At 34.4% G+C, this 16,714-nt stretch overlaps 1 protein-coding gene across 1 annotated transcript; it reads left to right on the top strand.

Moving 5' to 3' along the window:
- Positions 1-3,246: 3,246 nt before the first annotated feature.
- On the top strand, positions 3,247-16,672 carry TMEM184C (transmembrane protein 184C). Its single transcript, XM_087724331.1, has 10 exons — positions 3,247-3,583; positions 5,932-6,062; positions 6,163-6,199; positions 6,633-6,838; positions 9,916-9,990; positions 11,052-11,145; positions 11,732-11,844; positions 12,603-12,702; positions 14,908-15,079; positions 15,210-16,672. Exons 1-10 carry the CDS (start codon positions 3,467-3,469, stop codon positions 15,476-15,478), a joined length of 1,314 nt encoding a protein of 437 aa, XP_087580457.1. The 5' UTR covers positions 3,247-3,466; the 3' UTR covers positions 15,479-16,672.
- Positions 16,673-16,714: the final 42 nt, after the last annotated feature.

Here is a 16,714-nt window from a genome sequence, read left to right as displayed (position 1 = left end):
AAATTTTGATGTTTGGCAACAGATTTGTATTTATGATGGTTTCAGTGTTCTGGGGTCATATAATCACCTTTTGACAAAGTCAAATGGGGAAACCAGATTCACTTATGCTATTAACTTATCAGCTGCATTTATTCCCTTAAGAACTGTGGCAAGAAAGGTGGTATAATGGGCTTAGTGACCAAAGTTACAATGGCATTGAAAAAAGTGACTGATGACCATTTTTCACACTTAGCGATCATTTTCACACTTAGCGACTGTTGCAGCATCCTCATGGTCACGTGATCAAAATTTGGATGTTTGGCAACAGTTACAATTTATATTTGTAAATTGTAGTTATGTTGAAATAAAAAAAAAACATTACAATACTATTTTTGCGTTGTATGAAAATTTTTGTTGCTCCGTATAAAATTTTTAATCAAGCGCCCCCCCCCCCCCCCGTCAACAGTGTCCCTCTTTACCAATCTGAAAATCTGGTCACCTTAACTATATAAGAGGGGATTTGTTATTAAACTGGGAAAAGGTTAAGAAGCTACACTATTTAAAAATTCCAGTCTGGATATCAACCATTGAAGCTTTTTCATATTCAATAATATACAAAAAGGAACAAATAGTTAGATATGCTGAATTATTAAATACAGAGGGTGAATTCAAATCTATACAAGATTTGAAACAGGAAGGTTTTGAAGTTAATTGGTATTCATATGTGCAAATACATTCTAGATATAATGAAGATTGAAAAAATGAGGGTTTTTACGATAAAATGACTGAATTAGATAAAATCTTAACAGGTACTGATGAAAAAGTAATTTAAAAACTCTATGGCTACCTATTAGAGGTGAAACTTCAGGAGGAACAAGTCAAAAAAAGCTTGATAGCCTGGGGAAAAAACTTTGGGCGTGGTATTGAATTAGAGAAATGGCAAAAACTGTGGACTCAAAGCTATAAAATGACAATGTCAAATGCATATAAAGACAACTTGTATAAGATGTTTTACAGGTGGCATCTATCCCCAACGAGAATTGCAAGAATGTCCAAGAATAAATCCGAAAAATGTTGGAAATGTCATCAGACGCTGGGCACATACTACCACATGTGGTGGACTTGTACTCAAGCTAAAAGATATTTGACTAAAATCCACATGTGGTTGGAGAAAATGATACATAAACACATAGACTTAAAACTGGAACTCTTTTTAATGGGAATACCAGAAACATACAATAAGGAAATACCTGATTGTAAATGTTTTAACAGCTTCTAGAATTGTACTTGCCAAAAATTGGAAAAACGAGAGAGTACCATCACAGGAGGAAACTATTAGGAAAATAATGGAATGTGCCGAAATGAATAAGCTTACATTTGAAATTAGAGAATGAGAGGACGAGCAATATTATAAAGTATGGGACTTGTTTTACCAATGGTTAAATAAAAAAACCTGGGAATGAAACTGTTTACTTATGTAGTAATAGAAAGTTATAGTTATTGTTATGAAGTTTTTGTTTTCTTGTTATGATATAGAGCACGATTCACATGATATATAAAGGACACTAATGATCTCAATGTATAAGAGTGGGATGATTTGAACAATTTGGTATAATTGCATGTAGTGACCATTTTATATTAGAAAGATCTTTGAATATTAAACGGACCAATGATGATGTAATGAACAACATATACATATGATTTAAAATACTTAACCACTATATGGATTAATAATTAATAATGGAAAACTATTTTTGGAACTCTGGATGATTGGTGACATTATGGTCAATTGAAAATATGAATGTATATTAGAAATTAATGGGAATTCTTTGTTCTAATCTCCGCTTTTTTCTTTGGAGATAGGTGATATTATAACACTTTAAAGACTTATTGTTAATTGATAGATAATTATGAATTTAAGTAAATAAGGATTGTTATAAATGAAAGAATATTAATGGTCATTTGAACACATAATGCTCAATGACAGCAAAATATTCAGTTATGTTTAATGTAAAACCAGTGATGTTATTCTTATTCTTAAGAATTGATGCACAAAAACTTGTAACCAAACAACATGCTTGATGAAATGGAGGAAAGTTTTTTTTTCTTGCTTTGTTTTGTATGTGTTGTTTTGTTTAAAAGAATAAAAATATATTTTTTAAAAAAAGAATCGTAAGATACAACACTTAGTGGTAGTCATACTAGGAAACAAACAGAACAATATGAATTGTAACGATACAAACAACATGGTTATAATCATAAGTGGGAGGAGATAAGTAAAGGAAGGATTAGAAGAATAATAGTAATGCAGTCTTGGTAAATAGTTTGACAGTACTGTGGGAATTAGTTGTTTAGCAGAGTGATGGCATTCAGGAAAAAAACTGTTCTTGTGTCTAGTTGTTCTTGTGTGCAGTGGTCTATGAGGGTAGGAGTTGAAACAATTTATGTCCAGGATGTGAGGGGTCTGTAGATATTTTCACAGCCCTCTTTTTGACTCGTGCAGTATGCAGGTCCCAGTGAAAAGTGAATACTTTTATTCACTGGGATAAAAGGCCAGAGAATGTGTGGTAACTTCACTGTGAATAAAATTCAAAAAATGCTGTAACCTCACTGTGAATAAAACAAGAGGTTGCTAAATGCTCCATCACCCTATCTACTAAACGAGTAGGCACATTGAAGCGCATTGGTTCACCAGTGTTTGCTGCTGCAACTACTTTTTAGCCCAGAGTATATATAAAACCGGTTGTGATGGCATTCAGGAAAAGACGGTACAAAAACAGAGCACTGTTATAATAAAAGAAAGCGGTAAAGCTCTTCCCGGAACAAGCAGTAAGAACTATTGTTATAGGTGGAAATCAACTTTCAGGAAAGTCTTCACTAGCCCCAATGACCGCAATTCTATCACATCACGAAACCACATTGAGAAGTCTAGGGCAGTGTTTCTCAACCTTGGCCACTTGAAGATGTCTGGACTTCAACTCCCAGAATTCCCCAGCCAGCATTCGCTGGCTGGGGAATTCTGGGAGTTGAAGTCCAGACATCTTCAAGTAGCCAAGGTTGAGAAACACTGGTCTAGGGGACGCTAGGAGAGAGGCCACGTGACCCGAGCCTCCTCCAATGACACCCTGGCTGCGGTCGGCAGGAGTGTTGTTTATGCCAAGGAGCCGGAAGTGCTGCTGCGCGCTGTCTTCTTTGGCGTTGATCGGGGATCGGGGGGCGGGGGGAGCCGCCTCCCGCTAGTTTCCGTGCGGAGAGAGAGCGGAGGAGAGCGGGGAGGGAAAGGCGGCCTGCTTTTGTTCGCGCGGGGCAGGAGGCGAGCGGCGGATGGCGGCGGAAGGGCGGGGTTGGAGGCAGGCTGCGGCGATGCACTTGCGTGGCCCTCCAGGCCAGTTCTTTAACCGGCGGCCGGTTTCGACAGCACCGAGGTGGCGTTGAGGGCAGGCAGCTCCCCTGTTTCCTCCCCACCCGGGGCTGAGCGAGCACCATCATGCCCTGCACCTGCGGGAACTGGCGGCGCTGGATCCGGCCGCTGGTGGCCACGGTGTACCTGGTGGGGTTGCTGGTGGCCGTGCCGCTCTGCATCTGGGAGCTGCAGAAACTGGAGGTGCGTGGGAAGAAGGCACCAGGCCCGGGGAGGGGGCGCTCTGCTTCCCCCCCTTCCCGGGTCCCCCCCCCCCATTTCTGCCCCGAGCGCTGCCGGAAGATGAGTCAGTTCTGCCCCTGCGAGGGGAGAAACGACGGTCTGCCTTCCCTATCGCCTCTGCAACGGCTGGTCTTCCGGGACTTTGACGGGGAAGGGGAGCTCCCTCCTCCCAGCCGGACCCGCCTCTCCCCCCCCCCCCCCAAATCCCATCCCAGTAACTTCCCGAAGTGCGCAATACGGTAGCGGCGGAGCTGTCCCCAAAGTGGAGTCTTCCAGGCTTGATAGGAACGTAACACCCCACCTGGAATGACGACCACCCTATTCCGGCGTGGTCTGGGGGACAAGTTTCCCCGCGGGGGTGGTGGGGGTGGGAAGGGATGTTTTAAATACTGGGTTTTCTGATGTCACTGTTGAGGAAGTTGTTTGGGAATATTTACATGACTGAGAAGTAGGGACAAGACGTTGAATACCCCCCTTTAGTTACTGTCATGTTCAGAGGGACATTAAAACAATCCCAAAAACTTTTGCACCTCCACACATTTCCAGTTTGACAGATCCTAACTCTTGAAACATTCAGGAGCCAAAGTGTGTTGATATTTGTTTAGGGCTAACCAGACCTGGGGGCAAAAAATCCTGATGGCACAGATAGCATCAATGTGTCTTGGCTATGCTTTAACCATTGTCTTGATATTTATGGTTTAGAAAGCAGGAAGCTGCACATTTCTTACCCTACTGTTGTGATGTTTAATTCTGGCTAGAAAGATCGTTATCTAAAACTTAAACCTTAGTTAAAGTAGACTGTACTTTTGCAAGAAGGCTGAAATGCCTTGAGTACGAGGCAGAAGTTATATTTCTCATTTTTAAGACTTGGGATTTGGGGTGACACTGTAAAAGGCATGAGCCTTTTCATAGTTGAATCATAGTTCATCATAGTTGACTGATTTTGTATCAAGCCAGTTTTGCTGAACACAATGTTCTAGAAACAGGACAATTTTTTACATATTTTCTTTGGAGCTATTGGGAAAACTGATGACGTTTAAAAAAATCAAAGAAAGCTAAAGTTCTTGCAAAGCAAAAATATAATTTTTTCATAAATTTACATTATTGAGAAGTAGGGAAAAAACATAAAACATACTTCTCTAGTAACTGTCATGTTCACAAGTATATTGTGTTTCATGTATTGTTCACATTTTATCTTGAGAATTCAGAACAGCTGATCACAAGCCTGCATCTCTCACCATAAACTATGATGATTAGTCTCATAAGAATTTTAAAAAAAACCCTCCTGGATAACCACATATTACCAGTTCCAACTCTAGGCACTACCTGATAATTATCTTTCGCAGATGAAAAATATTTAAGTATATGAAAGTCAACTTTCCCTGCAGCTATTCATCATTGGTTATTTAGGTTGAGTAGCAGTTGATTCATTAATAAAATCAAAACATATTTGTCTGCACCCACACATATGAATAACCGCCTAATCCTCCACACATTCTGTCTCTTCTGCTTTGTGTTTATTCCTATTTATGCTATGGGAAACAAATACCTGGAAATACATTTCATATTTATGGATGACTAATAATTTTCAGAATTTGTATTGATAAAGAAACTTTACTACCATCCTGGACCTGAAGTAATTAATTTATTCATAATCTAGATCTTTTCTTTAACGCTCCTCCAATGCTCCTTTGTTTTTTTAGATCTGTTGTGCGTGAACAAACTTGCTAAAGTATTTCTGCTTTATGTAATTGGAATTGTTCATATAAGGAATTCTTCAATGTAAAATGAAAACCAGAGAACACTTAAAAACATTTACTATAATGTTCCATCTTTCAGATGTATCATATTCCTTATTTGCTTGCATTACAACTTTTTCTTTTTCAAGCATTACTGGCAATCAGAGGCAATAGGTATTGTGCCTACTGTATAATGTATGCTGTATATAGTAGGTCTATTAGATGATGTACTGCTAGAAATATTAATGTAGAAGCAGAGAAATGTGCTATGCTGTGAATTACATTGTGGGTGATTTACATCTTAATGGAAAATAGTTATTGTAGATATTTGGATGTAATTGTAAATTTTGCATTTTTATATTAATGTATATTTAAATCTCTATTTCAATCACAATTTGCAAAGAAATGACATTTGTAATGCATATTTTGTCTATTAAAACAGACTATTTCAGAGAGTTACTTGTACTGATAAGTTTACAGACTGCTTTATCAATGTAGGACCATTATTTTTTAATCTATCAATGTTCCTGTGCTGTCCTTTTAATGCATGTGTATGTCTGTTTTTTAAAGGTTGGAGTTCACACTAAAGCATGGTTTATTGCTGGTATCTTTTTATTGATGACAATACCAATATCTCTTTGGGGGATATTACAACATTTAGTTCATTATACTCAACCAGAATTACAGAAACCAATAATAAGGTGAGTTCCTGTAAGTGTGATAGCTGGTTATGCTTTCATACCAATTCTGACATTTTAAATTAAAGTCTCATAACATGCAAACATGTTTTTATTGTTACAGAATTCTATGGATGGTGCCAATTTATAGTTTAGACAGTGTAAGTGCTTTTCTTTTTCTTTTCTTGGCTATCAAGTTGCATTGTTATTTTGTGTAAGTTTTATAAAATAAATTCTAAGTTTTTACAAAAAAAAATACTTTTTGTAACAATGTAACAGACATGTGAATATAGTCAATTATTTTAAGGTCATCTGAAGGAAGCTGAAGGAAAAATGAAAAAAAAATTGTGCATAGATGAATTGCTTCCAAGTATATGTTAGGGGAACACAAGTTATGCAACTGAGAATAAATGTGCATATCTCAGAACTCTTGACCTTTTTTGCTTATGTTTGATACTATATTTGAAAATTATTTGTACAAGGCTTTTTGTTATTAAATGTTTATCTGCAGTATTGAGATATATTTAGGATGGAATTTCAATGTAAAATTATTTGGAGTATTATTTCATTGCTTGTTCTTTTTTTTCTTATTAGTGGATAGCGCTGAAATATCCCAACATTGCAATATATGTGGACACTTGTAGAGAATGCTATGAAGCATATGTGATCTATAACTTCATGGTATTTCTTTCAAATTATCTTATCAACCGGTATCCAAATTTGGTGTTAATCATAGAAGCCAAAGATCAGCAGCGGCATCTGCCTCCACTGTGTTGCTGTCCACCATGGGCTATGGGAGAGTAAGTGCCTCATATATTTTTTCTGTTATTTTCACATTTTGTACCGTGTTTCCCTGAAAATAAGACAGGGTCTTATTTTCATTTGAGCCTCAAAGTAAGCACTTGGGCTTGTTTTCAGGGAGGTCTTATTATTTTTGAGGTGCAGGAGGCGGCGAGCGTGGTCACCTCTTTTCAGGGAGGGCTTATTTTTGGGGGAGGTCTTACTTGGCGCATGTGCTCAAAAGCCCAAATGGGCTTATTATCTGGGGAGGTCTTATTTTCAGGGAAACGGGGTACTAGAAATTGCCTCTAATACTAATATATTAAAACATTGCCCTTCTTTTGCGTTGTTAAGAAACCAGATTTCAAGGAAATATTTAAATAACACACTTGATTGTTCTAAATAATTTAGACAAATATTGATTTTTCAGTAATTCATATTCTACTTGCTTTTTCCCAGGACTACTTTAGTAACATAAATCTTTAAAGACTTTTAGTGCAATGTAGTTCCATTGATTTTGCTATTATAGAGTTAAGTATTATTTCAAGATGCTATATTACTTATACTTTGATTCATAACTGCTTATGCAGACGTTTCTGTCCATTTATGTCAAAAGGCTGTGGGGCAATTGTCTTCTAATATTGTACAGTAAAGCAAGAGTGAAAAAGCAATATACCATTGCAATGACAGTTTAACTTGCCTTGAAAAGAAATGGAATAAGCAGAATTTTCTCCCTGTGTTTGCTGTTTAAATATTTTGATGCCATAGAAGCTATTTTCCAAGGAAACTGGTATCTTTTTAATTGAATATAAAATAACAGATGAAATATTGGCTGTATAGACAATAGCAATTGAGATATTCTTGCTGTACTTTATTCTTATTAGCCTTTCCAATAAAATTTAGCAACGGGTGAAATTCCTGAACACTATCCATTCTGGAATTTGTTCTGAATTATTGTGAGCCAATGGTATATTTTAAATGAACACTTAAAAATGCTATTATGCCTATTGGTTATTTGTAAGGCCTCTGGAACAATCCTAATATTCCATCTGTAAAGGGTGCTTTAAGATATGATTGCACTTTTGAATCATAAATCCAAAGCTTGGAATTACTGTGATACTATATCAAGAATTATGCATATATTGTGTAAAAGCAGCAGCAAAATAGAATACTCTTTAATATTGGAAAGTCCGTGCAGCCACAGATTTACAATCTGGATTGCTGTTCTCTTTATTCTCCATGGTCAAAATTTAATGATGTATTTTAAGATGTGAATGGTTTCCACATTTAACAACTATGTTTTTGTTTTATTTTTTCCTCTGGACTTTTAGTTGTGTTGTTCTGCCTTCCTGGCTGTTCTTTTCCCTTCTTTCTCTTTCTTGGAATAGTAAATCAATAAAGTAAAATATTCTGGAGAAAAAAATGTGTTATTTAGTTGAGTGCCTCATTGTGTCTTTTAACTGCCTTCTATGGTAAAAAAAATTGAAGTGTCTGGAAATTATTTTACATTCTGGGCATTTTTTTTCTGCTAGCTTATTTCTGATCTGTCCTCTACTGAGTTCTTCCTGTTTCATGCTAGCTGAGTGAAAAGATACTACCTTACATCGTTAGAGTTTTCTATTATATCTAAATAAGTCTCTATCTATATTGTGTTCCTATTTTTAATAGGAAGTAATCTTCTAGTTTGTTAACTAAGAATATCTTTCAAGTTTTAACAAAACATTTAATTCTAATGGAAGCTATAATTTACATGCTAAAGCCAGTATACAGTTGAAGGGAAGGAGAAGAGCTTAACACGACATGGTTTATAACAATGGCTTATATACTGTACATCTACTTGTGGATTCATTTATATAGAACTGTATTGTAGTTTGCTGAAATAATTGCCAGGTGAAATAGTTTTGGAAAAGATCTAGATTCTAGAACTTACCATGGCAACATATGCCATTGCTTTATATTTATAATATCACTTGCGGCGCCATCACTATAGTTACAATCAGTCATTAACTATCATGTAGTAACTGTTCACAATCTTTATCATGATCTAAATTACTTATATGCTAATTAATATATATAGTCTCTACAGACACTTCTGTAGATATATCTGTTATATAATAGCAGGATGCTGACATTCTCCAAGCTAATTATATGATTTCCTCCCTTGTATTGGGGAAAATAGTGTCCATGTACTTATATTTTAAAGCATAATATTGCTTTTTTATTCTACCCTGGCTAGTGAAATGTTAGCACATACTCATTGTCTTACATGGCATTCACCAATAAATAATTTCCATGCTAGAATATGAGTTTCTCTCATTTTTGTTAGCACGAACTGTCATTAGCTTATTGTATGAATGAAGCCAGAAATACTCAAAATAGCTAAAGTAGGAAGAGTTCTAAATATATCATAAATGTTTCATGAAAATAAAAATTATTTTAAAAGCACACTATTTAAGGGAGAAAATGCTGTCTATATATTGATGAAGATGGACTATGTACTGATATATAATCCTTTTACATTATGGGTAATGTAAGAAGGCAAAAATATATTGGAGAAAATATTAGTAGACTGAGAACATCAATAACTAGTTAAGTGCTTACTGTTAATTATAATGGCTAATTACTGGAAGAACAGTTTATTTCATGACTTAATTTTTAAGTACAATCTGATTTTAAAAATAGTGTATAATTTTGATTGTTGTTGCAATCTATTTTGATATTATTATTATTATTGTTATTGTTATTTGATTATATTGATCTCTTTCTCTAGTCCAGTGGTTTTCAATCTGTGATACATTGAGTCCTGGGGGACTGCAGTGTCATGGGGGTGGGGGCGCAGGGGCGAAGGCTTGAAGAAATTATATTTTAAATCCTGAGTTAAGTCTTGCGGGGTCAGTGATCATGGTCCGTGGCTACAAAAGATATTTAAAGGGGGTTTGTGGTGAAGAAAAGATTGAGAGCCACTGCTCTAGTCGTTGCCTTCCAATCCTACAGGTAGTTGCCATATTCCATATTCTAACTAGAATTGCTGCTTACAATGTAATATTTCTGCTTATATTGCTTAACTTCTTAAATTCTTTCTGTGCTTCTTCTGTAGGGTGTTGTTGTTTAGGTGTAAGCTTGGTGTTTTACAATACACAGTTGTCAGACCATTCACTACTATTACTGCTTTGTAAGTATAAAATAGTACAATAAATGTTTTGGTATTAGAATTTAGTCTTCTCTCCTGCTATACTTGTAACTTAGAGTCATAAAACCAAGAATTGTTAATGTAATGCACAGCTATGCAAATAAAATAGATAAGATCCCATCTAATATTAAAACTTACACTTGCCAAAATTGAGATTGAATCAGTCCAGGATTATAATTTGTTCAAAATTCATTCCCAATTCAGGAATGGGCTAATATTAAAACCATGAGCATAGAAAAGCACTCTGATGAAATCTCTTTTTAAAAATAAAATAAAATAAGAAAGTAGTTGGGGGTCCAGTCACTTTTTTGCTCTCTCCCAATAGCAAACTTTTCAAAATTTTTATAGATAAAACTCTATATAGTCACATTCAGTCACAGATATTTTACAAGTTTCCTCTACCACGTTAAAGGGCAATTACCAATGTTCTGATGGTAAGTGGATTAGATTGATCATTGACTAAAGGATGAGTGAGGGAAGATTCCCTAATTTTTGAATGGTTATTGTGTTGGCTGACTAGGTGTGGTAGTGTAACTCAGGTCTATTTTTACTTTAAACCATTTTTGAGAACTGGTTTGGTACAGTGGTTAAGATATTGGCTAAAAACTAGAAGACCATGAATCTTTTAGGAGGAAAGATAACAATAGAAATGTGCAATAATGTTGGTTGTATCAGTGTGCATACTCTTAAGCTAATACTTTGTTGAAGCACCTTTTGACTTTCTTATAATGAAACTTTAATTTAATCTGAAATATGTCAGTTTCCTCCACCTTTTCAGTGCATTATCTTTATCAATAAATGCCCAGCATATGACTTCAGTAAAGGGATTTATATAGATGTTTTCTAATATTTCTTTTAACTATTAAATTGAGTTTGGTGAATGATAATAAATAGTTCTAGTCATTGGACACTCTATATCTTGTCCTCTCTCATTTGTTTGGAATTTATTTATCGTAAATGGTAATGGGTCTCCAAGAATAGCTCTATTGCAGCTGTACTCCATGCAATAATTCTCTGCAATAATTTGTACTAAATTCTTTCAGAATTTGTGAATTGATTGGTGTTTATGATGAAGGAAATTTTAGCTTCAAAAATGCCTGGACGTATCTGGTATTTATCAACAATATATCCCAGCTTGTAAGTAGTGAAATTTTGATATTCTATTTACAGTAAGCTTAAATAATTATTTTGCCTTTTATTTTAAATTTAGATTCTTGATAAGAAAATTACCTGAAAAATGCAGAAAATCCCATGTATTTTCTTAATAGATAAATCTAGAAAAAGATCTAGCATGCCATACTTAATTTCATGATATTAAATGTTGATGGAATTGCATACAAATGAGAGATTTATGAAAGGAGATCAACAGCAATAATATTTGATCATTTTTATTTACATTATATTGTATGTAGAATAGCATTTAGTCTTCTTTATCTCTCTTGGAGATTGCATGCAGTATCTATATTTATAAAAGTATTAGATTAGTTCATTGAGAATGAATGTTATGATACATGTTTGAAGTTCTCTATTGAAAAAGTTTTTAAAGTAATAATTCATGCAAGAATAAGGTAGCGGTCCTTTTCTATGTGACAGAACATAGATCCAATATGTTGGCCTAATAAATTCTGAAATGTTATGATAGAAAGAATGATATAAACAGTCCAAATGTTGAAATAAGCATTGTTATAATAAGCAGATAAGCATTGTTACCCCTCTGTTTTAGTTTGCCATGTATTGCCTTGTGTTATTTTATAAAGTACTGCGGGAAGAACTGAACCCAATCAGACCTGTAGGAAAATTTCTCTGTGTGAAGATGGTGGTTTTTGTTTCCTTCTGGTAAGTGAAATAAGTTAAAATCTTTAACCAAACAGGATTTTTTTTTGTAAAGTCTGTTATATAAATGAAACTATAAGTAAACACCTAACTTATTGGCAGTACAGATAGGGTCAAAAAATACTAATATCACTCCATTTTTCTCAAAGAATGCCAATTTATTGTGTGATAAATTGAAACTGACATAAATAAATACCATCTCACAGTAAATTTTAGTTTCAACATCATTTCAATTTGGAGTTCTTTGAGAAAATGTGGACTAGTATAACGCTGTATGATACATCTGTAAGTATTTTTTCTCCATAATTTTGCTTAGAAATGTATTTGTATCTGAGGTTTTTTAAAAGACAAAATTGTTTTTTCCAGTGTGCCAATTTTGATTTCATGCTGAAATTATGTTAATATGCAAGCTCCACAGTTTTGGGCAATGTATAATTAAATTTAATTAAAAAAAATATTTTGGTGAATGCACATTCTCTATATACACTATATTGCCAAAAATATTCGCTCACCCATCCACATAATCAGAAGCAGTTGTGAGCGAATACTTTTGGCAATATACTGTATATTTGGACCACAAATGCTGGTTTGTTCTTTTCACTGATGGTTTATGATTATAGTCTTTCAAACTTTATTATATGTATTCATTTTTTTTCATTTGAAAATATATGTACTGTGCCATGCCATAATTTATTTATATGGGCAATAAAATTTTATATGTGATAACCAAATTTTATAATAATTTCATCTTTTTAAAACAGGCAAGCTGCACTTATTGCAATATTGGTGAAAGTTGGTGTTATATCTGAAAAGCACACATGGGAATGGCAGAGTGTTGAAGCTGTAGCAACTGGTCTGCAGGTAAGTTAAACCAGCTTTTTAATTATCATCTTTTATTCCCTTATGCTGCATAAGCTCTCCTACATAACAGAGCTTGGCACAAGGTTATAAATCTCTTTGAAATTTGCAGTTATAGCCAGCTATTTCTTTGATATGTTGCTTATAGGTACATCTTTATGATGTGGATATTTTCAATTCTTAAACTCTTTTCTATTAGCAATAGATCAGTGTTTTTCAACCACTGTGCCGCGGCACACTAGTGTGCCGTGACATAGTGTAAGGTGTGCCGTGGGAGAATTACTTTATATATAGTCAATATAGGCACAGAGTTAATTTTTTTTAACATTTTCTAATGGTGGTGTGCCTCGTGATTTTTTTCATGAAAAAAGTGTGCCTTTGCACAAAAAAGGTTGAAAAACACTGCAATAGATAAACAGTGGTATTATATTAGTTACATTTTTGGTCTAGAGGTGGGTGAGTTCAGCAGTGGAAACTTTTAACATGACTTTGGGTCATTAGACTTTCAGCCCAATCTCGTAAGTATCATACAAAATAATAAATAAATAAATAAATAAATAAATAAATAAATAAATAAATAAATATGTTTTCATAGATTTTCACGGGTATAGGTATGCTGGTCTTGTTGTGTTCGGGTCTTTTCCCATGTAAGATTGAGATTGTCTTGGCAACGTTTCGGCGAGGCCTCACTCACCATCTTCAGGCTGGTGTTTTCAGCTTAAAGCATGGTCGGAGTTGCTGTCTCTATAAATCTTGGTGTGTGGAGTGCTGGCTTTGTTTCAGTAAGTGGACTGATTGGCTGTGTGGTTGTATTATGATTGGTAGATTGGTGCTGATTGGTGCTGGCTGTGTGTCCGTTGTTTTGTGTTGTAACGGCCTGGGTGGTGGGTGGGGCTCGTTTCTTGACTAGGGCTAGTTTCCAGATGTCTGGTAGGTGGGAGGTATCATCATGTTTATTCATGTTGTGGGGGTGTTTCTTTATTTCAATCGCTTCCATAATTATTCTCTTGTTGAAGTATTCAGTTTTAGAGATTAATTTGATTCCTTCAAAATTAATTTCATGTCCTGTAGCTTTAAGATGCTTGAAAAGGGAGGAAGTTTTTTCTTTTTTTCTTACTACGTTCTTGTGTTCTGCGATGCATTTATTCTCCTGTTCGTTTGTCCTATGTATGTTGCAGGACAGATTTTGCATGGTATTTCGTAGACTCCTTGGTTTTCTAGCTGAATTAATTTTGAAGGAACCAAATTAATCTCCAATGTATGTATGTATGTATGTATGTATGTATGTATGTATGTATGTATGTATGTATTATATTCCATCCTTTAATAGGAGTATTTTACACCTATCCCAATAAAGCAGAAGTTTCTAAATGTTCTTGGTTCATGGCAGTATTAAGTGTCTTACTAATTTTTTTATGGTCTCCTTAGAGAAATCTCTGATCTTTTTTGAGCTGGTGGTAGATATGGGGCCCAGTATTGCTATGTTTCCCTCAAAGATTTTAAAATATGCCTCAGCATTCCTGTGAGTTTACAGCAGTATCTCAAGATGCTTTAATGACAAACCTGGACATGGTCAATAGTTAATATAACATCTGCAGCTGATTGATATTAGTGTATGGGAAAGTCCATTTTATAAGTATATCAGTCATAGACCATGCAGATTTTATGAATTCATGCTGACTTCTTAAACTGGGTCTGGCGGATGATAAGACATCTATTGCAGTGCTCTCTAAACAGTATTATTTGTTTCCATCCATATATGGAATTAGTCTGTAATCAGACTAGTTGTATTCTGCAATGAATGTAACTTCTGTGTTCAAGATTATCCCATGTACAGAGTGTAGATGATTTTCAATATTTATTGGGTGTTACATTATTGCCCACAATCAAGAACTGATGGCTTCTCAGTTCTGAGAATAGGAACAGGTTTATAGCTCTAAAAGGAGAACTGTACATTCGATTCTTCACTTACTGAGTTCTTTCTGAGATTAAAATTTTGGTTAGAAAGCCCCTTAAGAAAAAATAGTGTCAGGATTATGGTTGGTCATGATCTCATACCATTGCTATTTCTTAAAATTGTTTTTTCAACTGATTATAATTGGTTAAAAAGCATGCCATTCTAAATGGTCATTAAAGTAGAAATTCTTACAATTACAACTTGCTTAACTATGGAGTGAATAGTAATAAAATTATTTTTTCTTTGCTTAGGATTTTATCATCTGTGTTGAAATGTTTTTTGCTGCAATTGCTCATCATTACAGTTTTACCTACAAGCCTTATGTGCAAGAAGCTGAAGAAGGATCATGCTTTGATTCATTTCTTGCAATGTGGGATATTTCAGATATCAGAGCAGATGTAACAGAACAAGTTCGCAATGTTGGTAAGCAAAAAAATGAAAATATATCTTTAGCAAAGAATTATTAAATATTAAGTATTTTAGCTGTTCAGTTAATATTATAAACTTTTATCAGGTTTAATTAACGGCAATGTTTAAAACATTTTGTCTTTAGGAAGGACAGTATTTGGTCAGCCAAGGAAAATGTTTTTTGGTGAGGATCAGGAACAAAATGAGCATACAAGTTTGTTGTCAACATCCAGCCAAGACCCAATTTCTGCTGCTGCTTCGGTACCATCATCACCTGTAGGTCACTATCAAGGATTCGGACATACTCTGACTCCAACAACGCCTTCTGACCCTATAGCTGCTGATTTGTGTAATTCTGTAGAAGAGAATGAGGATTTTTCTGTTCAACCAAATAAGCGTATAGATAAAATTTAAAGCTCTGCTCAAATATCTTAGGGACCTTTCTTAGACATTACTTACTATCTGCTACTCTTTCTTTGGAAGTACATTTTCTACAAAAGAATTATTTATTGAAGATATACTAAAACAAGCCAGGTGTTTGGGCTTTACTTTTACTCTCCCAACTAAAGTGAAAGAAATATGCATTTGTTATTCGATGAAGATAACCATCTATAAAGAACATAGTTTTAGTGCTATAATATGATACATAAATACTGAATTTGAATATTGAAACAAAGTAAGAGGGAACACATAATGTATATGATTGAAAACAACTCACTGGCATAGAAGTCTTACAGTAAATGAGAGCACATGTTGAGATTTGAGAAGTTTTAAATAGGATTCAAATTTTTCCATTGAGCCTTTTAGTTAACTTAAATATACCAGAATCTTTACGGAGCTAATATTTAAAGACTTTAGTAGGACTAATGTCTTGAAATTATTCTTAAAAAAAAAAAAGGCATGATCAGCATATAATAAAGTAAAGCTAATTTGTTTGGGTTGGCCTTGTAGATTGAATAATTTAACAGTGTTTTCAAACTTAGCAACTTTAAGATTGTTGACTTCAATTCCCATAATTCAACTGGGGAATTATGGGAATTGAAGTCCACACTTCTTAAAAGTTTCCAAGCTTGAAAAACATTGATCTGAAATCTTTATTAAGATTGTATTAAGTGTATGTTATACACTACTGAATGAGTTTAAAAACATTCTAGTTAACACTATCAAGTGGAAGATACTTGTCTAGACAGAAACAAATAGCTATTCAGTTGTAAAATACATTGATGTAATAAATCAATACGGGCTTTAAGTTTTCTCACAATCTTTTTTTAATCATGTTTATACATGTTTTGCATGCTTGCTATGTTACACGTATAAAAATTTGCACCAAGAATTGTATTTTTGAAATAGCACTTTCAAGAGCTCAATGTTTTAATATTCAAACATGACGTTTTTCTTAATTGATCTTGAAATAGGTACAGTGAACTCATGCTACAAGTATTTTACAGTACTACAGTAGTATGTTTGTAATTACTTGGCCTTGTTTACTGGACTACATATTTTCTTTAACCTCATTGTGTCCTTAGGTGAAATTTATTAAAGAGACAAAAAGTTTGTACTTATTGCCTCATACTGTATAAAAGTAAATAAACTTTTATTTAAATTTTGTGTTGCGTTCTTCTAACATTGACGAAAACAATCTTCTAGAAA

The sequence above is a fragment of the Thamnophis sirtalis genome, unplaced genomic scaffold (assembly GCF_051295495.1).
Source record: "Thamnophis sirtalis isolate CommonGarterSnake01/CBP01778 unplaced genomic scaffold, rThaSir2_p1.2 scaffold_10, whole genome shotgun sequence".
Taxonomy (NCBI): domain Eukaryota; kingdom Metazoa; phylum Chordata; class Lepidosauria; order Squamata; family Natricidae; genus Thamnophis; species Thamnophis sirtalis.
Note: the sequence above shows the minus strand (reverse complement) of the source record. Positions and strands in the feature narration are given on the sequence as shown.

What these genes read in the sequence shown, in the direction of transcription:
- TMEM184C (XM_087724331.1), top strand. Translation starts at nt 3,467, where the DNA reads ATGCCCTGCACCTGCGGGAACTGGCGGCGCTGGATCCGGCCGCTGGTG. An exon ending in GTGGTTTTTGTTTCCTTCTG is followed by an intron (nt 11,845 to 12,602) that starts GTAAGTGAAATA and finishes TTTTTAAAACAG; the next exon opens with GCAAGCTGCACTTATTGCAA. An exon ending in CTGTAGCAACTGGTCTGCAG is followed by an intron (nt 12,703 to 14,907) that starts GTAAGTTAAACC and finishes TTCTTTGCTTAG; the next exon opens with GATTTTATCATCTGTGTTGA.